The following is a 26167-nucleotide window of genomic DNA, read 5'->3' on the forward strand; positions in this document are numbered from 1 at the left end:
ATGTCAGGAAGTCTAATAACATTCACATTTTAATGACTGAGAAAAAGTTTAACCTTCCAAGAAAGTAGAGTAATATATATAAAAATTCACTAAGCTGTATTACATTTTTCCTTGTTTTCCTTGCTTATGAAGAAGAAAGTTATTGACAGAACACTTCATGTTTTAAAGGAATTCTGGATAACCTAACCTTTTAAGGAAAGAAATCTAGAGAAGTGATTAGTGACACTCGAGAATGGAAATCATATATTTAGGATGTTTTTTTATCGCATATGATTAATAATGTCCTCATTCAGGGCTTGCAGTACTCAAGTATTTACCAGATGCAATTGAAAACCATACATAGCACTTAGAGGTAATGTAAATTTAAGTGCAGCTACACTTCAGACCTGTTATAAGCTAAGCTTGGGTAGTCTACAATGAAGTCAGAAGTGTTGCCTAATATCCGATGCAATTATTATTTAACCAATAAAAGATGTCAGCATGTCATATATTCTCACTGGCCAAGCTATTAATGTCTGAACGCTACTTATCTAAGCATGCCAATTGCAGAAGAGAGGCCATAAGAAAAAAACAAAACATTTTTTAGTATGGTTAGCTATGCATTAATCATTTACTTACAAAATAAATAAATAAATGTAGCTGCACAGCTAATTACATTACTTTAAGAAAAAGATTTATACCTGAAGATTTTCTAGCATCATTTTATCCAATGCCTGAATGAAGTCCTCATCTTCTGCACAAGGGACATGTTTAAGTCCTCCTCCTTTAATCATTACTTCCTATTACAATGAAAGAAAAAACCCTCCATTACATCAATTTCAGAAATACGAATATTCAGTCTAGAAGTAAAAAGAAATCTTCATTGCTTCCATGACATACATAATCAAGTTTCAAAAAATTGGTAAATAAGAATGTTTTTTGCCTGGATTATTTTCTTGAAGAAGTATCTTCTGATATTTACTGCATTATGAAGGCTGGTCACTCATAACATTCTGAACATACTAGCATGTATGTACATATTCTAGGTATGACAACATCACAAAGAAAAATCTCTATCCCTACTACACCCAGTCCAACTTTTCCTTGAAGTCCATAAAGTTAGATGGTGTTTTCAAGACAAATAACATCCTTCAGTATTTGGAAAGCACAACGTGACAAAAAACAGTACTTTAACGTACCTCTTGGTATACAGAGAGTGTTCACCGCTTAAAAATTTGGAAAAATAATAACTAAGTATTTTCTTTTCAATTTTAAAGTGAACCAAAACATAATGCTAAACTGGTAGAGAAATGCTTTTACTCATTGACACCTACAACTGTAAAGGAACTGGAATTCAGCCAGCAGCAGGATGCCATGAGCACAATTTGTAAGCACAAACTCCAGTGCCTTATAATTAAGGTAGCAGATCAGCACCAAGCAAACGCACCATCTAAATAGTGCTGGAACTGGAGACCATGCAACATAAGTTCTAGCTCCCAACCTCACTCATTTCGGCTTTTGGCAACAATGCTGCTTGTTCCTCTGCTATAAGCAATGCTGAAATCTATTCCCTGAACAGTGATTTAACAGTTTAACAGCAGGGTTAAAAAAAAAAAAAGCTTTTATATGCTGCTTTTTAAAGTCAGTACCCCAACGCATTGTTCTATTACAATCATTACTTTCTTTATTATGTAACTGCAATTAATTAAAAATTAAAATTAAAAACAAGGCTTAATTACAATTTGCCATTCCAAAATCCATATTTTAGCTATTCTGCATTTTTTGGTTTGTCTCCTCTTCGGTTTTGAGGTGTAGTACAGAGTCCAGTTTACCTTGTACCAGTTTGCTACCATTGCTGGCACTGCAAAACCATCACTTATGCAACTTTTTCCAGTCTAGCTACCTGTGAAAATGCAGTCCTGTGAAAACATGTAGTAAAGTTGATGACATGAACATTTTCAGAAGGCAATGGTGAAAGTCTGAAAATATAAGCTCTAAAATGTATTTGAAATAATAGCAGAAGGTGTTTTTGCAGTGTCTTCCCAATACATTACGAGCAGCACTGGCTAAAAAAACATTCAGTAAAGAAAATCAAAGCAGCATAAATCAATTTACTTATTTAGAGTAACAATACATACTGTATTCTCCTCATCAGTTTCATTTTCCTTATTGGAGTCCGTAAGATAATCCGTGTTTTCTTCTTCTTCTTCTTCACCTTCTTCTTCCTCATTGTCAGAACCCTCCTGAAATGTTCAACATTTATAATTTGTGAATAAAATAAACTTAACTGTTTTAAAGATAAAAAGTTACACTCGTTCACCAGTGGTATTCTGAGGAATACAAGGCTTTACACAACTGAATTATACATCTTCAGTGACAACATGCTGATGTCTGTTTCCAATGCTAAAAGCACCCCAACGCTTCATTTCACTTGGAGAAAAAGCAAAAAGGCCACTTGCACTTGACTCCTCTCACACATTTTCTGCATCTTTCACACCCCACCTCCATGTGAACCTGTTTAGATTAATTTTAGTAAATGTTTTTGGTGGTTTTTGTTTGCTTGTTTTAGCGTTTCACATCAAGTCTACAGTCTGAACTCAGCCAGCTTTATTTACCATTTGAAAGAATATACAGCAAAACGTTGAAAATTTTCATTTAAACTTAAGGGTTTTTTAAGATATTGATTTTATTACTACAATGATTTTTAAAACACTAGAACAGATCGCCTGGAGAGGTTGTGGAATCTCTATCCTTGGAGTTATTCAAACTGGACATTGCCCTGGTCAACCAGTTGTAGATAACAGGTAACCTTGCTTTGAGCTGGGTGGTTGGTCAAGACCTCCAGAAGTCCGTTTTCGTGCCCTCAACCATTTATGATTCTAATCATCTGACTAACTTGTGGGTAAAGGCACGAAACCAGCCAAACTTCAGAAACTTTAATGCCGAGTCATCAGCTGAAACTAGGAACTGGATCCCTAGTAAACCAACCAACCCAAGCATAAGGAGAAAAAGTGTTTCCTATTTCCTTGATGAATTCATTTTATCATAATACCAACATTATCATGTCAACTTTGCTGTATCATAGTGACAAGTTAGAATTTTTATTTACGTCTGCTTTTTTTTTTCTATTGGCTACACCACTTCTGATTCAAAAGATTACTGGCACAGTAAACAAAGAAGTTTTTATTATGCTCCATAAATCTTATTTGTTCACATTATGTAGGTATACTCTGAACACCTGTTATTTTTCCTACATGACTGCTTTGACATCTAGTCAATGTTTGTCTCTATAACAGGTAAAGGCAATGATCTGCATGTGTTCACGTGCCACAAGAACTAACGGCATCTTTTGGTTGAAAAGCAGCATAAACCCTAAGTAAAGATGCAGGTTCAAGTTTATATCATAGTTTCTCTGGAATAAGCCTCAGACACCATCGTATTCAGTTTTCCATATATATACCACTGGGACAGAAATATACCCTCAGTGTACTGCCTTGGTTGTGCATACCCACATTTCACCTGCTAATTGTGACATACGAGGGCTTCAGAAAGCATCAAAATATTGATTACTCATTCTTTTTATGCAAGGCAAGGTAAATGATTAAATTCACCTCTTCTTCTGGCTCATTTACTTCGCTTTCATTTCCGGATTGTTCCTCTGTCTCTGCTCCACCTTCTTCTTCTTCTTCATCCTCTTCCAGATTCTCTCCTTCTGTAATGGAATCTTTGGAATCTTTGTCATTCACAAGCCCTGTAGATTGGAGAAAGAATTAGAACAAAGAAAAGAGTTAGAATATTAGAAATTATATGTGTAGGATCACTTCAGAAGTCCATTGCTGCTGAATACCAAAACTTCCAATGGCTCATAAGATTTTGTTTTTCAATAGAAGAATTTTCTATCTATAGTTACCTTGTTCATAAATAATCAGCAGCAAGGGTAACAACTTCCCCTCAAGAAAAGGAGGAAAACATTATGGAAAATGTTTAAAATCTTTCATAGAAGATCAGTCAAGAAATTGCACAGTGCAAACAGCTGCCAAATAACTTCAAACTAAACACACAACTTTACTGAAATATGCACTGACATGTGAGCCCTAAGTCACGGATGCTCAACTGAAGTGGCAGAGCCCGGAAGACAAACCTCTGCAGCATTAGTTCCAGTACATCGTGCTACTTCAAGAGAATCTTCAAGTTCTTAAAGATTAGTCAAAAAGCATTCGATTAAATTTTCTTTAGCACGCTTTAAGTACTCAAGTTTTTCCACTGTATTTTTGTTGACAGAGAAATAATAGATGATGGTACTTCTATTTGTTACAGGCAAATTAAGAGTTTTGAAAGAAACATTTGCTCACCCCATAATCAACCAACCTTTCTGACTCTTTCTTTTCTAATGTTCCGAGGCTGCAATTGAACCTACAAGGACATAAGTACCTACATAAAGTCTTGAGAAAATCAGAGCCTCTTCCAAAACTATTGGCTGATGTGCTCATCCTACTGGCAGACAGGACTGACAGTTCTCTCACTGAGTTTTAATTCATCTTGTGCTTTTCTGCACTGACCTACCTGCCACCTCTATTCCTCAAGCCATTTGAGTTTACTCTGCATGCAAGGAATCAAGTGTAACTCCCCAGAAACTGTCTTCTTTCAACAGTTGTTGAACAGATGTCTTTCAATGTAATATTCCTTACCTGTACCATTCCTACAGGAGTGAAGAGTAAATTTTAGTTTCTTTCAGAGCTTTGGTGTACAATTTACTTTTGGATACAGATTTTTATAAGATTTTTTTTCAGAGAAAATATTTGAGAATTGAGCATGGTTCTGATATTCATGAAAAAAGAGACTTCTTAGAAAACAGCTATTGCAAAAATTAAGCCATCCACTGAAAAACAGAACAAAGTTCTATCATACCCTATTCTGTTCATACATTCTATTATTTTCATTAATCTACCAAGTCATTTAATCCTCCAGAGGATCACGGCTTGATGTAGCAGAAAGTGATGCTGATGTCAGCCTTCCACAACACTTTTTTTTTTGTGCTAAGGGATCAATACTGTTACTATACGGTTTACCATTTGTATTTTGAAATTATACCAGGGTTGACTATTAAAGTTTTTTGGCCAGCAAATGAACACATCAGTTCTGTGCTCATGGCATCCCTTATTTGCATTCTGCATATGGCAGAAAACAAGTGCTGCAACGTGCAATTCTTAGCCAGAAGTCTAGATTCTGAATAGACAAACAGTTTGGTGCATACCAGACTTTTTTTTCTCTACCTCCAGATGCTTTTATGCATGTGCAATATGCATATACACACAGTCAGGTTTCTTTACAGAATCTCAAAGTTTGACAGCTAAGATCACAAAGACCAGCTTTAGGAAGAAGTGAATCCTTACAGCCACGCTTAAATTAGACACAACTGTGAAGTGAATAGCATTTACGGCTATAGAGTAGGTAGTGAGGATTTCAGTGCTGTGTGAACTCAGGTATACTTCCTTCTTCATATTCCAGAGGTTTCATTTTTTTTTTTTCTGGTTTATACACACTGTGCTCTTCAAAATCTGCTCTGCTCTAGAATTATGCAAGACTTTCTTCAGAATCACTCTCAGTATTTTCTCACCCACACAAAGTCACCAGAGTGGCACAGGAACCAAGAGTCCCCAATTCAAGGTCTGCATGCAACAAACTACTCCACTTCTGCCTAGAATTACACTTCAAACAGACAAAAGCAAAGCACATCACGGTCTTCAGCACGATACATTCTCAGTACTGTTGTCCGTGGGCCATTGGACTGTGGGTACAAGTTGATCACGAACTGCAGTTTTACTAGAGTTCTTAAAGTATAAAAAAACCATAATTCCCTTCAGATATGTTCACATCTATCATCATAGCCTTCACAGATCAGAAGAGGCAGATGACAATCTCCCGAGACCAACTTCTAATAAGTTGGTCTTCTAAAGAAGTCTAATAACTTCTTATAAGTCCTAATAAGTAGGACTTGGAAATACCCCCACCCTATAACAGAGGTTTAATAGCTAGCAGTTTTGGAAGAGCAACCGACTTAAGCAGAGGGAACTCCCTCATACTCAGTGAGCAACACTCCCCCCTTCCCAATTTTTAGCTACACTGAATTAAAGTGCTATAGCAGCAGCACTTTTTCAGAGAACAAAAGTTCTTACCAATCGTATGGAGGAAGTGCTCAGTACCTTGCAAAGAACATTACAATTTATACAATGAGTTACGAATTACTTCTTAGTTACCATTTTGAGAGCATAAAAGCTAGTAATTTAATTATACCATAAGGAAATTCTTCCCTGCATTTCAGTTACTACCTACATAATTCTAAGGCACATCAATTAAATGAACAACATATTAAAAATATAAATTCCTCTTAAAACATAAGTTGCAATGTTTTACCTGGCAATTACACACACTCATCCCACTGGATTAAAGGATTATTCTGAAAATTGAACTTGTCTACCTAGATGAAATGCTTACAAGGCTATAATTAACAGCTAAAAATGTAAAATTTACATATAAAAACTTGTCATGAAGAAGCTGATCTTCAAATAAAAACTGAAGATTAAAAAACTCTACATAATGAGAAATGAGCATAGTAGTTTCCAAAAACTATTAAAACGTTTTGTATATAGCCCTACTTAAGTGTGATGGTAGTTTTAGATAAACACTAACCTTTTTTTTGTCAACTTTTTTGTGAGCTGTGCTTGCAAGTCTATCATTTTTTCCTGAAATTAACTGATTGTAACATAGATACCTGAAGCAAGATTTATAAATAAATCTTTCATTATTTATAAATAAATCACTGTTGCTTGAGCAGGAACTACAAGCTAGATATTGTAAGGAAAAAGTAAGTTTAATAATCCGAAGTTCTAATTCATGAAAACTAAATTATCCTTTGATCTCTGTTGAAATGTAAAGCCCATTCAAAATTATTCCAAAGAAAGTGTAAGGATCAAAATACATGACAGTATTTGGAGAGAAACATGTTCTCTCTTTTACCACAGTCTTATACTACTGCTTACTTGGACAACAGCAGCTGTAGTCAAGTTCAGAACTGGGGAAGGAACATAAGAGTTGCAAGCAACCAAGCTACCAGAATGACTTAGCTGGTTTCCATCAGTGCTCACCAACCAACAGTAATTGAACGTGCAGATGCTCCTTGTTTTTTGTAGTAAAGTATGATTCCCAAATTTTTCAAGTAAAATGCATAGCTTTCTTCTTTATCATTTGCACTATTTTGTCTGCACCATACTACTACATACACACACCAACAAATAATATATTTCTATCAACTTCTTTGTTGTGTTTTTTATTCTTATTTTTTTAAAAACACCCCAACACTTAAGCGTTATGAAGATTCTATGAGCCCTATGGAGATCAGAAAAATGTAATCAAGCTACAAAAAAACACTTTCATCACAAGAATAAAAAGATCATATCATGAGAATAACGATAGTTACCCATCATTGTCATGCAAACAGTAACTTTAAGTAATACAGGAACCGTCAAAAGAGATTTAATTCCCCTTGCGCATTCTCTTACCTAATTTTATTAAGAATTCTCTTTCCAAGTCTTGAACCTGTCTGATAGCTTCTTCCAGAGAATTGCAGAGCTTTATCTTTGGTCTCAGGAGTTCCAGTGTATCACTGATCATATAGTCAATGTCTATAGGAAACGGGTGGTCTTTTGTCCAGACATCCAGACTTTTTTTCCACCAAACATACCGCTAGAAAGAAAAATATTCAAATCAGTTGTATGCACAATGGCATTTATAAACTAAGTTTGTAATGCCTAGCCACATTTATACGGTAGGAAATGCAAGAAATTTCACATCACTACTCTATTTCATACAGTCAAGATATTTTGACACCACTAAACACTGTTTTAGTGTAGTTTAAAGAAGGAAGCAGAAAGAAATCTGGTCCAGAAACTTTTAGCATGATCTCCATGAATGGAATTTCCACATCATCTCATGGGAACCCACCCTAGTGTGTGAAACTCCCACTGTGAATCTTTTCTCCTTAAATCTATCCGGTCAGAACTTGCTGCATCTTGTGGCCATTACCGCTCATCCTCTCACTAAGCGTGCCTGAGAAGAACTTTACTCTTCCTTCTTCACAAGCTCTGTTAGATAGCTGAAGACAGCAATCTAACCACCCCCCCCTCTAACACTGTGTTCCACAAGCTGAGCAACCCCACAACGTGGGAACTACAAGTCTTCAGATCATTTTAGTGACCCTCTCCACTAGACTCAGCTCAGTTCCAAGGCTCTCATCTACCAGGAAACCCTGACCTGGAAAAAACTCTCTAGATGTGGCTCTTAAGAGCCAAGTAGAAAGGAAAGAAAAAAAAAATCACTTTCTTCAATCTGCTGGCTACACTCTCGCCAATGCAAGGTAGTATGCTGTTGGCCTTCATCACCACAGTGGTGCAGAACTGACTCTTGCTCTAGTGTTCACATAGTCCAGGAGTTCTGGCTCTCTTTCTGCAGAGCTACTTTCTAGGTAGGCAGTACCAGACTATGCTGTTCATGGAGCTATTCCATCCCAGCTGCAACACTTGATACTTACTTTCACTGCATTTCACAGGGTTTCCATAAGCCCATTTCTCCACTTGCTGAGACACCCTGATTGGCAGACCTAAACCTCCAGCAAATCAACTGCTACCCAGTGGTCTGCAACTTGTTGGAGCAACAGTAACATCTACACATCAACATACACTTCACTTTCACATAAAAACAGTTACCAGACAGAGAAGATTCTAAAAAATTATAGCGGAGAACAATCAGAAATATATAAACAGACTGCCATACATTAGCTTGCTAAAAGAAATCTGCAGAAGTATGACAAAAGTGTATTAATACCTGGAAGTATACAAGGAAGCAATCAAGTTTTCGTTTGCTGGATCCTCTGTCGAAATACTGCCCGCAGGTATCAAGGATCGTACAGACTAGTCTGATTCTGAAAAGATGCTCTGGGGGATCCAGTGGACTAGGACTACCATCAGGGTTCACACCAAATGATGTGAATGAATATAGAGTTCGAAATATTACAGCCGATTCCACCATTCGATAATTGTAAAGCTCCCCCAAAAACTTGGCACTGCTGATCCGCCGCTGGTTAAACTTTGGCTGGTTAACCTTTACAGGAAAAAAAAAGTCATTTTATCATGTAGACATAATAGAATCTTTGTGAAACTTTTTTTTCCCCTTTTAAAAAACAGAAAAGCAGTATAAACGCTTGATAGAATTAATTACAATATAAGATGGTTATATATAACCACATGCATTACACAAAGTTAAAAAGTAGCGAAGGCAGTTATGAGAGCCAGTCAAGTAGCTACTGTAAGTGTTCAAATACATTTAACATACTCTATCCAAAATCCATGACGACTTTTCACTACCCAGAGAACTATAATTATAGCCTCTATCAAAATATGGACTAATCTCCAGTGACATGAAGTTGCATGAATCTGACTACACTGTGCAAGAATAAATTGAGTCCTATTATTATAAAGGAGGAAAAAACCCTGTCCTAGGAATCTTTGCCAATTTTTTTTGTTTAAATGAACCTACACATAAAGGAAACAACTGAAAAATGGGTAGAAAAGTCAGAAAAAAAATCCAGAATCTAAGGATTCTTTTCTTTAAACAGGATTATTATTATTATTATTATTATTTTTTTTTTTTTTTACCTCCATTCCTAGTCGAATATCCTCTAGGACTCCATCCACAACATGAATTCCAACATCCTCCTGGTAAAGGACCAGCCCCGCTAGGAGGTTGGCTACACAGTGAATACTATTATATTTCACGTTCCAGATGTTGATCATGCAGCATATAACATAATCTTTTACTTCGGCATCCTGCCAAGGCAGCTTGCGCATCTGTCTCAGGACCTAAATGAAATTTTAAGACAAGTTTAACATTTTAGCAGGCAAAATATGAAGATATTCACAATCATCACCTCTTCCACAGTTGGGATGAAATCCCTGTAAGCACCTGAAAAACAGCGTTGTTCTTTTCTTCAAACACCCTCTGCATCTGTAGCAGCTACGGAAAGCTTTATAAAAGTAACCCAAAAATGCTGTTGTCTAGCTACTAATCAAACTACTCCAACCTGTTCCATGATTTTATTGCTCTTACTGTCTGTATTTAACTGTAGGCTTTTATCTCACTCTGAATGTAAGATACTTAGCACAAAGATTCTTATTTCATTCTCTGTTTGTTCAGCACTTAATGCTTTGGAGAATGCAGCTCCATGACTGGATCACCTACGCATTACAAAAAATAAAATCTTAACTGGGGATACAAAACTGATCCTTCTTCCTTACAATTAAAAAAATCTAACTGTCCCCCAACCCTTCAAAACTTAACACTACATCACTTCCAGCAACACTTGTAACAGGACTTCAAAAGGATTTACCTTTTCTGTGGTGACCTTTGAGAGATCCTTGTAGAGAAGCTTACGAATATACTCCTGCAAGGGAGGACGTTTTTTCTTCACAGTTTTTTCAGCTGGAGGGGGATTACAGTAGTAGTAGGCATTTTCCACCATTGTAACATATCGGGCATCAAGATGCATTGCTTGTTTCTTTCTCATCATTTGTTCCTGGAAATAAATGCAAACGATCAGCTAGAGATACTGCCATTTTCAAGAGAAAACCTTTCATATTTAAGTTTGGGACTAAGGAAATATAAAAGGTTGCAAAAAAACAAGTTGAAACGTTGGCTGGAGAAAGGAAAGAACAAAGCACATATATGGTTCTGTGCTGATATTTACATGGTCATTTTTCTTTACATGCTCTATTTTTATAAAAGATAACCACAAAAAAAGTTACTGAGAAGTTATGTACTGTCTAACTTGAATTTTAAATGCTGATGTTTAGTTCAATAAGATATTTTGAACAGGGTGGCTCGTCTCATTAACCACATCTAATGTAAAGTTGCTGAAATACGGATTTCTTGACACATAGTGCATCAACATGAAAGTGCCAAACTACTTTATACAGCAATGTGCAACTCCAGAAGGTTTATAGTGATGGTTTCACAGGAATTTTCAGTGGTTTAGGCAATGGCATCTTTCTTATTATGTGCTTCATTGTTACTGTTTACCAAAAGCAGTATAGATTGCACAGAAAACAATACCTACCATAAAGGAACGTTTCAGAAAAAAAAAAAAACAAGTCATAAAAGTTAAAGCTTACTACATTAGTCAACACTAATTACTCTGTTTAATTGTCAAGATTGCCCTCGTTTTCCTCACTGAACACCATCTTTTCTCTGTATTTCATTTTGGATACATACTTCAAGACTTATTTGGTGGGTTTTTAAAGGTTTCCTGGATCTAAGAATTATGTACAAGAACAAGTGGTAATCAAAGCTGCTGATTTTTACAGCTAAAGATGTGAGCTTAATTTCATTACAAAACACTTCCATATACACGTGCATGCACAGATTTTTTTTATGTACATCAGCTGATACGTTCTAAACCACTCCAAGGTGGTTCAACAGGGAAAAAAAGCTGCACGGACTTGGACTTCATTATTCAATAGAGGTTGCTTATTCAGTAATTCACAGCAAACATAAGCCAAACTAAGGTGCAAATACTATTTATTACTGCATACAATTGCTTTATTGGATTGTATGAATTGATATAAAAACAATGTCAAGAATTTAAACTTTCTTTGATGAAGCAGCACAATTTGTCATGTTGGTGAACTTTCTACTGAGCTTGAATAAATTCAAACTTCTTTTACAAGGTAGTGACTCAGTTAAACTGAAATGCAAAGGTACTCAAACAGCTCCTTAGCCTTGAGTTTCAGCCAGTAGCTCAACGAGGAAGAATAACTTTGGGTAACACAGTAACACAACAAATAAGGTAATTTTCCTAGATTGCCTGCATCTGTTGCCTGGGAGGTCTCCATGTGACACAAACCCTAATGCACTTCATTTTTAACCTTTTCCATGACACAAATGGCCTCTCCTTTGATTCTCTGAGTGTTCCTTTCGAAATGGGAAATTCCTGTCAAGTAGTAGCAAATTTACCCATGTTTTGCTAAAGTGCTGTGCATCTACTATCGAGTAGGTAAATTGTTTTACGTTTTTACGTGCTGTTTACACTTAGTAGGGAAAAAACAGTTACAGCAGAAAGTTCCATAAACCTTATTGCATCACGCTAGTATCATTTTGCAAATCTTTTTGGCCTTTTCTAGATGCATCAGGAGAAAACATGGCAAATGTTATAAGACAGCAAAGCTGTGTTGTACTACAAGCTGAACACTGAAGTGGGGCTAAGTAAAGCATGAGAGAAGACAGCAGACGGGCTTGAAAGGAAGATTTAAAAAAAAGAAATACATCATTTGTGTATTTTGTGTTATAAAGAGTTGTATGTTACATTGTAAATAAAAAGTTTTAATTAAAATGTCTATCCACAGGAGACACTATATATACACACTATTCCAAATCTTAAAAATCACTGTAATTTATTACTTTTTTTGAGCAATCCCAATTCAAACTCTTAAGTGAATGGCATTACTCCTAGTCTCTATTAAAAGTCACCACCATTTTAATGAACTGTGTTTGTGCATTTTCATTTATGGCATCGAGTCACATAGACACACATGGCAGTAACAATACTCTCTCTACAGCAACAAAAACCTTGACTCACTTCGGAAGAAAAAAGCTTGAACACTTAAGACTGTAGGTATTTGCTAATTAATTTTGGGTTTTCACTTCATTAGGATAAAATGAAATTTTAGCTACAGAACAGAAGCACTACTTTTGAAGATTTTTTTTTCTCTTTTTCTTTTAATAAAAAGGGACAGATCACAAGCAACATTAAAATGCTCAAGGTAAAACAACAAAAGAGCTTTTACTTTCAGGGCCAGCCACGAAACATCCCTACATATTGCAGAGTCATTCCCAAAAGAAAATCTGGCCAAAATCATGTTAACAGTCTTGCTCCTGCCCTCAAATAAAAATAAGATTAAGATTTTACATAGTGAAAAATAATTATTTTTTTTCCGCGCAACTCAAAAAACAAAAGTAGTCACCAAGTAAAACAAAACAAGCACAAAAAGCCCAATTCAGAGAAGTATTTCAGCACAACTGACAGTTAACCTTTCTGATTGTAACAAGTCACTGAAACTGTTCAGCTCTTACCAGTACCATAAGCCTACGATCCAATCTGTAAAACAGTATTTAAGTCAAAGTTTCTGTAGTTTCTATAGCACCTTTCACACCTTAAGTAGTAGGGATTCCAAACATATTTGCCATCCTATCTTTTCCTGGTTCCTCATGCATTAGAGACGGAAATTTACTGGAAACCTTAGGAGGCTTTATACTTCCATTATTAAAACAGTAATTGCTGACTGTTGGCTGTGTTCTTATACCCCTGGATGTACACTACACATGACTTCGTTATGAAGACAAATCATATTTTTATGGTGCATAAATTTTTTAAAAAGTCAATTAGGTGAAGAAGCTGTGGTAAAGATGTTAATTCTTTCTAACTTCTAAAATTTTTATTAACTACAAAAATGCCAGCAAAAACTGAAGCATCTTTTGAAGATAACAGAACAGCGTTTTTGTGGAAAAAATACTTGGTTATGGAAAGGAATATATTTAACAATAAAACACAGCAGCCAGCAAATCTTTAGAAAATTGAAGCATTCAAGCCTCCTTTCAAGGTACAAAGCACTCTACAGCAAAGACTTGCAGTTAATTTGTCCACCTCTTTCCTCTTATGACAGCACCACAGCAATAAACGGTATGACATTCAAAGAGGCTCAGAAAGAAACAGCACTTTTATGGAAAATAAATTGTATTGCAATATACCCAAGTGCACAACAATTGCTGCCCTATTAACTCCACAGAACAGGCAGGGAGGCTGCAGATTCAAGAAAAAGACCTACCACGTGTAAGCCTGTGCTTCGGTAAGGATGGAGATGTGTACGGAAGACAGACAGTGATATTTCACAGCTTTTAAGAGCTGTACCTCTACAATGAGATTCTGGACGCTTAAACCATTCATTTCCTTCATGGAATCACAGAGTGGCTGAGGTTGTAAGGGACCTCTGGAGATCATCCACTCCAAAGCCCAGCTCAAGCAGGGTCACCTAGAGCACGTTGCCCAGTATCATGTCCAGGTGGGTTTTGAATCTCTCCAGAGAAGCAGACTCTGCAGCCTCTCTGGGCAGCCTGTGCCAGTGCTCTGTCATTCACCATAAAAATTTTCTTGATATTTAGATAGAACTTCCTGTGTTTGTGCCCGTTGCCTCTCATCCTGTCACTGGGCACCACACTGAAAGGAGTCTTGCCCTGTCATCTTGACACCCTGCCTTAAGATATCTATGTACACTGATAAGATCCCCTCTCAGTCTTCTCTTCTCCAGTAAAACAGGCCCAGCTCCCTCAGCCTCTCCTCATAAGAGAGAAGCTTCATCATCTTCGTAGCCCTCTGCAGGACTCTCTCCAGGAGCTCCAGGTCTCTCTTGTAGTACGAAACCCAGAACTGGGCACAATGCTCCCCGGGTGTGGCCTCACCAGGGCTGAGGGGCAGGATCACCACCATGAACCTGACAGCAATGCTCTTCCTAAAGCACCCTAGGATACCCCTGGTCTTCTCAGCCACAAGGGCACACTGCTGGCTCCCTTCCAGGAGTGCAAGCCGTGTCCACTGCCACTCCACACCCAGCAACTACTTTCCCTACTGAAGATACACATCTATATTGTCACAAGGCACAGATCTGAAGGTCAGAAGGGAACATTAAAGCATCTAGTCAGACTTCTAATAAAAAAGTGGTTTAGTAGTTGGCCTGCATCTGCTTAAGCTGCTTCTAATTGAATGCAATTTCCCATTACTAGTACCTACCTCTGAAGCACTTCTTCAATCACGTTTGACTCAGTAACTTACCTTGGATAAAACATTTTAAGATCATCTCTCAAGCCAGGAAACATTATTCAGGGCTCAAATTCATACACTGAGATACCCAAAGCTAATCCCTGATCTTTTTAAATCTTTGCTAGTGCTTATCTAGACAAAGATAGCACTTCCATTTTCACTTTAATTACCATCAATCTCTATTTGTAAAATCCCTTCCTCTAGAGTCTTCAAAAACTTTTTCTTCAAATTTAATTCCCCCGATTGTTACTCAAGGCACAGAAACCAGCTGTTTCCACAACTGTCTTCACCTCCAGTTGAAGTATCTTCTCTTGTTCTATTTGTTAATACTATTCCCTCAAATATTATCAAACACTTTATTTGTAGTTCAAGCACAATAGCTTTTTCCTTTGGGAATTTAATCCTTTATTCACATTTTCTTTTAAGTCATGAACAGATTTACTGATCAACTGGAGTTCTCCAGAACACGCTCAGAAATCTGTTCTCACAGGAGGTGCAATCTGAGCTGAGGCAACACTGAACAGGCTATAAATAACAAAAGATACAAGCCCACAGGACTTAAAAAGGCTGATACCACCAAAGCAGACTAGAATATATGTTACACCAGTCCATCTCAATCCTATTCCACAAGGACACAAGATTTCAGAAAGACTGATTTATTTTCCTCTCATACTCAGCCCTGTTTTTATTAAAAGAGTTCAGGAAGTTATCCTCCTCAAGCAGTCAGGATAAAACTGAATTAAAGTTTTCACTTACTTGTACCCAAACACTGCAACTCACAATGAAGGTTAGTTGCAATCACTGTTAAGGTCAGACCACAGCACAAAGCCAGGAAAAAAGAATTGGTTTAATTCAGTACATGACAACCCTTCCGCCCATAAGACAACAGGCTTTTCTCTTACCAAAAGAACGCTGGTTCTCAAGTGAGATTCTGGTGACCTAAAGAGGAATCTGCCACAGGTTTCCAACAGAGTACATGCCATCTCAATGTGGTGATGAGAGAAGTCTGACAGAAGCATCTGGAATACATTTATATAAAGCCACAAATGTTTAACATGTTTTTCAACCGCAGAAAACAGTAACTTAACTACTAGACTTTAGACTACAGTGGTGTTCCATTCTTTTCTTTCTTTAAAGAAAAATGCATATTAATTTCACTGTTCGTATGTCAACAAAACTAAAAAAATCACCTCATTAAAAAAAGTATAATAAGAACAGTCAAGAGCCAAATTTTAGACTCCATTTATCCGAAAAATAGGATGTTTCCTAAGCCTAGCACAAAAAAAGACTACAATATTAAAACAAGCATTATAATCTCTTCCTTATCCCTTCCGACTGCTTTATCTGCTCTGAAATTTGTGCCGCCACACTGGAAAGTCACCAAATAACGTTGCACAGACACACAATAACATCAAAGCAAGCCTAATTTTGTTTCACTGTTTAAGTTAAGCAACAACTAAATATTAATGGAGATTTGCATTTTACAGTATTTTATAGATGATAGAAAAAATTATGAGTGAGCATAACTTTTAAGAATTCAACTTGAACACCTAATGGACTATGAATAGAAGCTATTTCCACAGGAAGTGATCTTAATGCAAGTCTTCAACTACCTTCTATAAAAAGCCTTTTTATTTTTTTAGAACCCATTTTTAATTTGGGACTTGATATTAAAAAGTAACTTGGAATATTTATTAGTGTACAATTTGAGATGACATTGCCTAGAGATTAATGTTTCCCAAAGGTTGATTTTGTTTCTCAATGAACAGAAGTAGTTGCTACACTGGCACCCTCTCCTTGCTATTCATCAAAAAGTTTTCTGCCTCTCCCCTACTGTTTTGCCTGTAAAAACATTAGTTTAAATCAACTTAATGAAAAGAAAAGCTCACTTCCAGCTTCATAACAGGGCAGATGTGAAAGAGGCAATGTTTATCATTAGTTTCTGAAGAAATTTATTAGCAATTTGGTTACATTCGATGGTGGAAGTATATCTTAAAGTGTCCCTACCATCAGAAAATGAGAACGCTCCAATTTCTAGACTGGCTATAAAAGTGTCCTCATACACAGTAACAAGAGACATCAAGGTTTAAAGCATCCTGTGCAATGAATTAATGCAGACCATCATCAGTACATATCCAAAGTGAAATATGATAGGGATACGTTATCAGCATATACAGTAGTATACAACTATCAACACCAACCTTTAAACAGTGGAGAGTATCATTTTTGGAGAACATCTTAAACTTGGTAAGCTCACCAATAAATCTCACAGTTTTATTCTTTGTTTCAATGTTGATCTGGTCCTTTTTTCTTACCTAAAAGAAAGAAAAACAAACACAAGTATTTGATTTTAGGCTGTCAAAAATACCAACTTGTTAAAAAGCAAGCATCCTTAATAAGCATGGGAATTTAGAAGTGTTTGATATTTGTTCAGTTTCTTATGCTCTATCTTCACCTATACTTAGGCTCTCAGGTTTCCTAAAAGTCTCTCTACCCCTACAACATGTGTTTACGTCAAGTTTCGAATTTCTTACCCTGCAACACCCCCACAGTTCTTTAACATTCTAGTATTTATAGGCAGACAACAATGCCATCTCCTCTGGGCATGGTGAAGTAATGGTTAAGTATTCTAGATTCTATTACTTTTTGATTCAGAAAGTAGTCACCATCCAAATAAGACCACTTGTATAAACCTCTAAGGAGATACTGAACACTGACAGCTTTTCCAAGTCTGTTTTAACAAAGAACAGACTTCTTTGTTGCTATTTTTCATTTGGTTGGTTGTTTTGTTTTTAATTAGGTACCCAAAAACTTAATGAAAAGCACAAATTTATCCCTAGTTCTAAAAATAACCATACTGAGCAAGACACAAAATTATACTTCTCCACAATAGAAGTGACTTTTGCTAAGAACAAAAAGAGTTAGCTTCAAGTATTTAAGAATTCTGTGAATAATTCCTATCTATTTTAATGACAATATTAGGAAAAATGTTGAAATCTGTGCCATAAAACTCAGAAAATAGTGAAAAACTCAACACCGTGCAACATAACTAATTCTATTACAAAACTTAGAACGCAGTGAAAGAAACAACAATGAAAAATACGTCTGTGAGGAATGAAAGCTATGTTTGATAAAAACTGTAAAAATGAAAGCTTTAGAATTAAGCGCTATATTACAATAGTAACCTCATACTGGGGTCTTGTTAGAATTGGTCAGTTCTCATTCTCAAAGTTACTAATTTATAGTAAGCTAACACTTTCAGTTGGAACACAGTTTCTGATTTTTGCAATTTAATTGTTACACAGCTCATTTTTATCGTTATTTAACACAGGAAATTAAGGATGACACTACAAGCAACGCATATATGTACAGACATTTGATAAGTCAAAATAATTTAAAATATACAAATCTATCATTCAATATCAAATCTGTTCAGCTGACAGATAACTACTCTAAATTGAGTCAACTGAACTTCAGAATTACCATCTACATAGTATTAAGCATTTTTCCCCAAAAGATGATGATTAACATTTTAATTTGAAAGCAAAAAACTAAACCAACAAAACATACATGAAATCTGAAATCCCCTTTCAGCATGGAACAAAGATCCTCTGCTACATCAGACATACAGGGATGCAACGTGGCAACCAGCCTTGCATAGAACGGTAGCAAATCCAACCTGCAAACAGAGGTTACACACAGAGTGAGATGATAAAATAGACAAAGCTGATTTATGTTAGAGAGAAAAAAGTGTGTCTACAAGTAGTGCTACCATTTTACTTGTGGAAAAGAATGAATGTGCATATACTGATGGAATTGCATACAAGCAATTTTACTGGCTCACGCTTCAGATTGCAGAATCATTTAAAAATAATACAAAATGGTATACTACCACATCCTAATAGAAGACCTCAGAGTTGATTCACTTTCAAAATTATTGCCTTAAGTGAAATGGCAAACACCATCTTACCTGTGGAATTCAACCTATTGCCCTTAAGAAATTCTAGATACAAGGAATATTCAGATCCCTTTCAATATGCAAAATGACAAATTCGTACAAAATTCCTATTGGGGGTGAAGGGGCAAGTAAGAATGCCTCTACTTTTAAGGTAGTGAACTAGTAAATTACTGTAGTACAGGTATTACATAGAGGAAAGCTCAGTAGATGATGTGAAGTTGCAACCCTTCTCCAAAACCCTCACCTAGGATTCCCACAGATGGCAATATTTCAGAATTCAAGAACTTACTTTCTTTAACCTTTCCTTAATTATATTCCTTCATAACATGTTTCCCCTTAGGGAATTTTGGCATGCAACTTATGTTCTCCTAAGTTTGTATTTAGTCTGTGATGGGAAGAAAATCTATTTGCAAGAATGGGATATGTGCCCTTAAACCTAGTTCATGGCACTGCCAACAACAGTCAGAATATAAGAGCTGCTTCACATCTCTCTGCATATACCGCTTTTTACACATAGACAAACCAAATGCGCAAGTCTCGTACTTTCACCACCTTATTTTCAGAACGTAAGTTAACACTGTAAAGAGAAGACGAACTCTAGAACATGCCTTCTTTAATATAAGTGGAAAGAAACATCTTAACTTTGCATATTTAAAGTGAGAAATTGTCTGTAAAGAAAAAAATCAATCTTGAGTTTATATTTTATGAAGTATTAAGGTTTTCCTTATTGCTGGTGAAAAGGAAAATGTGGTGCCAAGAAAACCTAAAAGCACAAGCAGTACATAGATCTTGCCCTGTAACAAAGTGGAACTGGATTCAGCAAGAGCATCAAGACAAAAACCCAAAAGCAAAGCATACACAAAGGAGAAGCAAAGCAATGCCACTGGAGCACATTTCTCAGATGCTTAACATCCACAAACAGAAATAGGGATAGTTACATATTTAAGTTGTGGAACAGAAGCATTAGCTTTGCATTTTTCAAGTAGTATATTCTAAGTGGCCTCCTGACAATGCATAAAACTCCTGGTGAAACATTACAGGTATCCCAGTTACCTATTTAACAGTTTTATGCTCCTGTTAATCAATAACTGTACCAGTATTTACATTTGTCGAGCTTGTTGGAACATACAGTCAAGGATGACTAGCCACAGCAAATTACTACTGCCTTTAAGCATTTAGTCATTAACTCACAGAGAAGTGAAAGTCTCATTTCATCCACATGCACGAGCTAAATTAAGAGGACTCTGGCTCATTTGAGGGAGTGTATTTTGATTGAGGGGATTTCTGTGTGACATCTCTTAAAAAAAAAGAGTAGAAGAAAGTTTTACTTTCATCTGAGCAAATACCTGCCTGCTGAGAGCTAATAACTTCACCTCTGTAAACTGAACATACCTGAGGGAAAATTAAGCCTTACAGTGCATTGTTGTTGTTCCATCACAGAACACAAAAGGTTTCTTCATGGTGAAGAATACTGAGACTGGGTATTTCTAAACAGGTGAAATATAATAAGGAAAAGCCTTGGGTCAACTACTGCGAAACTGGCTATCAGAGATTGAATCTGTTCACTTGCTCATTCAGGAGACAAAAAAAAAGTCAGTGTTCAGAAGCGGAGAGACTGCAATACCGGTGGCACCACCTACTGGTACCTGTATTTAGGTAACCTGTTTTCTGCAAAAGCATTTCTTTTCCTTGACGAAGAGGCGCAGAAACTTCAAGAAAACAACCAAAACCAAAACCCACCACCAAGACCACAAAGCCCACAAACAGTACCACTTTCTCTTCTTGTTCTTCCACGTTATGAATAGAGATCTAGCATCAGGAACGAGTTGCACCCTGACTATGAACTAACATATGAGAAACTGCTACATTTATGACTGTTTTCATTTTTACTGCTTATCTTGACTGAAATCTAGTCAGCTCTGGCCCACAGGGCCACATGAAATCTATGAAATATCTAAGAGGTCATCTTTTTTGTAGAATTTCAAATGTAAATTTATGAACAACATAAAGACTTCATTCAATTAAAGCCTGTAATTACAATCTCTTTAAAACTGATGCCTCCAAAGTTTTACTAAAAAGGGTGAAAGTAACATTTTGTACATTCGGTAATTGAGATTCTACTACAAAGCTTAAAGAACGAAGCAATAGTGCATGGCAGAACTCCTGCCTAGTAAGCACAATTGTAACGCAGTTAAACGACATGTACTTGTATGTCTTGAACAGCTACAAACTGCCTCCTGCACTACTCAGTGGGAAGAAAGTGATGCTACTGGAATTTTCACACTATCAGATGAGAACTTTTTGATTTTGTTTTTTAGCCTTGGCATAAATTCCTTATCTTAAGCAGATCTCTCAATTTTATCCTCAAATGAAAGAGGCCACTGAAGCACTGTTAAGCCAAAGTTCAATTGAACAAAAGAGGTCTTGTTAATGAAGATTCTCAAGATAAGAAGCTGAAAAGTTACATATAAAAGAGGTTTACATATTTGAGCTAAAACGCTCAGAACTATTTAACGCTCATGAAGCAGTTAATTTCTGAATTAAGAACAGCCAGTGATGATACTAAAAATTTCCATATGATGAACAGAGATCTTGGCTTAGTGAACGTTCAACTTCCTAGGTCACCATATATAGGAATGAAATGGAAAAAATATCAAGAGATTAGAAAACAAAACCATGCTTACTTACTTACTGTTTAGCATTGCCTAGAAGCGTTTAAAAGCTCGTTTTGGGCTTTAAATTGTAAGCTTCATATTGAGGTAACAAAAATTTCAACAAGACTGCAGTATACAAACAATTATGTATGGCTGTCTAGGAAAATAATTCAGATATAGCAAAGAACTACACACAAATCCCCTAAAACCGCAAACAGTATGGTCAAATCACTGTACTGTCACTTTAGTACAAGCCATATCGTCCTAAATTACAATATTAATATTTAGTAAAAATCAATCCTTCAATAAAAATCTGAAAGAAAATTTTATACTAGCATTGAAGAAAATCTTTATCAAAGACTTTCTGTTCTGGTGGTTTAAGAGGTTCAAATCGCAGTTGAAAGTTGAAGTGTGATCCACTCATAAGCATTCAACAAAGCAGTGTAATGACGGTTATTCTGACACTAATCTACAGATAGCTGAGGAAAAATTACCTTCCTTTTTTTGCCAAATTAAGTTTGCTGTCTTGAAGAACCCTGCATTTGTCCCAACCTACCCAAGCCTGTGGGAAGCAAGAAAGCTACCTAGCAGAACTACACAATAATTAAACTTTAAAGAAGTATCTGCACTACTCCTCAAACATTCCCCCGCCAAAGTTTTGTAATTTCTTGATACAATTATCATGTCTGCATATTTCCTAAAACTACAATCTCTCAAGAGAACAAACAGAAGTTACTGAGTTATTGAAATATCTTATTATGGCTGCCAACGTAATCGCCAGGTTTACACTATATTATTTAATATGCTTGTAGACTAAACACATTTGGAAAATATACTGCTTTAACCATATTCTACAAGGACACTTTTCCTCTGAACCTTTTAAAAAAAATCAAGAACTTCACTGCAACAAGCTTTCTGACATTGTTTCTCCAACCTTATCCTGGAGGCATGTTACAGAAACTCCTGGAATTACTAAAAATTACTATGCAACAACAGAAGGTAAAGAGATGTCAGCATGACTCAGTGAAGAGCTACACAAAGACAGACTGTTAATATGAACATTTGAAGCAGTATTACCTATTTTTTCTAAACTAATTTGTAGCATTTTACAGTAACCTGTACTGTATGCTATTAAGACAAACCTGGAGTTTTTTCACAAGGATTACAAACATTGATTTCAAGACAGAAAGCAGAACTGTTCCTTTATCGTGCACACTAATAAAGCTAACAAATATTAGGGTCAATTGCCCTTTAAATCTGTCTGCGCCTATGAGGCAGTTCAGCTGGTATTTTCACTGCAACTGTTTGTGGTTCAAAACAAAAAGCTCAGTCAACATCCCGTCTTGTTCCTCCTGTTTAGTAGCCCAGAGATGGGCATTAATAACGCAGGCAAAAGAACAGGGAGATGTATACAACTGGCCTGATCTTACAATGGGAGGCTGGACTACTTATTCATGTTATTCCTGCAGAGGGTCTCAAGAGCACACAGCAGAAAAAGGCATTAAAAGATAAGAATTTCACGTAAAATATTAATATTTCTTAACATTAATATTTATAATTTAAGAACAATGGCAAGAAGATCAGCTGACCCAGTTGTTTCCATAATAGTCCCAGCTATTAGAGAACAAAACTGTCAAGAAGGTAACAGCTCTTGGAGCCAACCACGCCACCTTTACTCATCTATTAAGTTCCTACAATTTTTTATTTTTAAAAATTACTTTCCAAATAAATTTGTGGGATAACAAAGCAACCACTGGTAAGACAATGAATGAACACTCAGTATGTTTTTGCCCCACAGTGTTAAGAGGGAATAGAATAAAAGTAGTGTGAAATATAACAGGAAATCCAAGACGATGATGAAACATTTGGAACTAAAGGCAGCATCAAAACAACCTCTGTAGAGAAACAGGACAAGGTGGAGCAAGAAAAGTGACTCCTCCATAATTGCACTCACATAAGCTGCACCTATTTAAGGTAGAAGTTAAGAGTAAAGAAATATTATTCTAATGAATTTAACGATTTTATCTCAATGTTTTCATTGATTTCTGTAAGCAAGGATCTTCCTGCAAGCGCCTATCTTATACAAAGATACATCCAAGAAAAAAATGCCAAAATTCTTCATGGACAAATCTACGTGGAGGGAAGAGGTCATTCACAAACTGTTGTGTTTGATTCCTCTAAGCTGACTGGCTTCAAACCAAGTCTGTTCCAGAAGTTAAATGGCTATAATGGTTATGTATTATACCAGAATTAACAAATTACAAGAAATCTTCCTTCCTAAACTACTTTGTGTATTTTTATATAAGAGCCTGTCAATAATTAGAGCACAAGTTCTCCAACACATCCTCCTCCTTTTGATAAGTTTCACTGTTACTTGCATGGTTAAAAAAACACAAAAGTCATGAGAAGATCCACTATAAATGCACAAGCACCAAACAAGAGAAGCTATCTAAAAAAAATTCTATAATGATATGGCAAAATATTTTGGTGAATTGTTCATTAATCTTAAATATTTCTGTGGTGCTCTACCATAAAATCACTCCAGAAGAGCACATCAGGAGTAAACATAGCCAAAAAATGACTTGGAATGTGCAATGGCCTTCATTAATTTAAACAGTTAAAAAAAATGTATTTATGTTAAGTAACTAAAGAGTGGATCCAGATTTCTTGCCTCCAGTTCTTACCTTTGCCTAGGAACTATGAAAAGGGCTCGCACTAGTTTTCTTCTGTTGGCTTTTGTATTCATATTCATGCAAAAATCCATGGCTGCCTATAAAGAGAAAAGTCAAAATAATACTTCACCTTTAAATAACGGGGTGGTCTTTATATATATATATATATATATATATATATATATATATATATATTATGCAGTGTAGCATGCTTTTTCATTTACAGAACCATGCTTGTTACATGCAACTGTTTTAAAAACAAAGATAAACAAAAATCTCCATTTCTGTCTTGAACAGACATAGTTGGAAAACACGTACATTTACAAGAATACAGACCAATTCTTCAGATCAACACAAAGAAGCAGCTTCAGATAGAAGAGGAGTAATTTGTCAGGGAGTTAATGGAAGGAGAAAAGACAGGTCTACCTCTTTTAGAGCAAATATAAGAGAATGGGCAGATGAAACCAATGATATTTAGGCAACAGCTTACTAAATGGGAGAAGAATACTTCCACCAGGTTAAAAATGAATGCAGCTACTGCTAGACTCCAAAGCTTCAGTTTTTATTACCAATCAATCTGATGTATCATTATATGATTTTAAGAGAAGAAAAAAAAAATGAAAACTATGACTATACCTTGTCTATGAGGTCTCTGTTGACACAGTTTGGAAGCTGCTGAAGAAAAGCATCTACTATAAGTTTTAAATGAGATCCAGTACTGGCTTCTTCATCTTCTTGTTCTAACGGAGTGAAATAAACAAGCAGGACACATTTTTAAGCTACAAAATATAGTGATTTACTAACACATTCTCCAAGCTCAGTACATTTGTAATGGTCAATAGTTAAATATTTAACTACAGATTCCAAAAAATGAGACAAAGACGAACACAAGAATTAATTTTTAATGACCAAAATATAAATCCATTGACTGATACACTCATTGTTTATGCCAACAATTGTCCAAAAGATCACCTTTAAAACTTATCTTCCTATTGATGAATTCATAATAAATGAATGAACAATGAATCAAATGTTCCCTACCTCCTAATTTATACTGTTGGGAGCAACAACAAGTACATATTCCTAGAAAACTAGGTAATTTCTTTAGGCAATAAAATGAAGACCATAAGAAGGCCTGAATGTGGGGGAAAACAGTACAGCAAAAACTTACTGCAATCATGGATTTTACTTTTTATGCATGTTTCCCTGAATGAGAAATAGATTTATTTTTTTTTTGAGCAAGAAAAAAACATTAAGGTCATCTGAGACTGCAAAAGCTAGAGCAGGCCAACTTTATTCCTCTACCTATACAGAAACCAGAGTACAAAACCACAAAGTGCCAAAGATGGAGGTTTGATCTTGCAGCAGTTGCAAGGCAAGCGACAACTTGTTTTTCAAGCAAATGGCTCAGTGTATTTTGCAACAGGGAACAGTGACAGTGATCTGTATCTACTGATCGAGTCAGGAACACTACTCAAGTGAAAGAACACAGGACAACTTTACCACTGAAATTCAAATTTTCTGACATCAACTGATCTCACCAGACCAATTCCCCTACACCTACCCTCTAATTGCAGAAAAGTGATATGCTTCAAAAAAAAAAAATCCAGATTTTTACTGAAGTCCTAGAGAAGAGTCTAGTTTGCTCTTTAGCACAATATGAGCCAGAACAATGAGTTGGAACAAACCCTTGAAAGAACCCCTCCTTGGCCAAAGTGATGCAAAAGAACACTGCTTTCTGAAAAAGGGAACACGTGAATTTGTCTCCTTTCAGTTCAAGGACTTCCAGCAATAACATGAGTGCACAGGAGGTACTTCAGAGAAAACAGAGACATACAGACTTCAAAAAGCAGAGCATGGGTGGGGGGAGAAATCGCATGCAAAAAAAAAAAAAACAACCTACAAAATACCAAATAAAGTTCTTTATCTTACTGTGTAGGCTGTAAAGACAAACTAGCAGAGACTGAAGCTCCTTTTTCAAGTT

General features: G+C 36.1%; 1 protein-coding gene across 6 annotated transcripts in view; it reads right to left on the reverse strand.

Annotated features, from left to right (window-relative positions):
• UPF2 (UPF2 regulator of nonsense mediated mRNA decay) overlaps positions 1 to 26167 on the reverse strand; it is a 63215-nt gene that overhangs the window by 17922 nt on the left and 19126 nt on the right. For all 6 annotated transcript variants that reach the window (XM_040547287.1, XM_040547278.1, XM_040547306.1 and 3 more), the window contains 12 exons: positions 24820 to 24923; positions 24196 to 24281; positions 18470 to 18578; positions 17101 to 17214; positions 15802 to 15918; positions 10421 to 10606; positions 9690 to 9893; positions 8860 to 9135; positions 7539 to 7722; positions 3591 to 3730; positions 2118 to 2222; positions 681 to 779 (listed from right to left, as the gene is read on the reverse strand). In XM_040547287.1, coding sequence (XP_040403221.1) covers positions 681 to 779; positions 2118 to 2222; positions 3591 to 3730; positions 7539 to 7722; positions 8860 to 9135; positions 9690 to 9893; positions 10421 to 10606; positions 15802 to 15918; positions 17101 to 17214; positions 18470 to 18578; positions 24196 to 24281; positions 24820 to 24923 — 1724 coding nt within the window. The remainder of the gene's footprint in view (positions 1 to 680; positions 780 to 2117; positions 2223 to 3590; positions 3731 to 7538; positions 7723 to 8859; positions 9136 to 9689; positions 9894 to 10420; positions 10607 to 15801; positions 15919 to 17100; positions 17215 to 18469; positions 18579 to 24195; positions 24282 to 24819; positions 24924 to 26167) is intronic.

Source organism: Cygnus olor, chromosome 1 (assembly GCF_009769625.2).
Source record: "Cygnus olor isolate bCygOlo1 chromosome 1, bCygOlo1.pri.v2, whole genome shotgun sequence".
NCBI lineage: Eukaryota > Metazoa > Chordata > Aves > Anseriformes > Anatidae > Cygnus > Cygnus olor.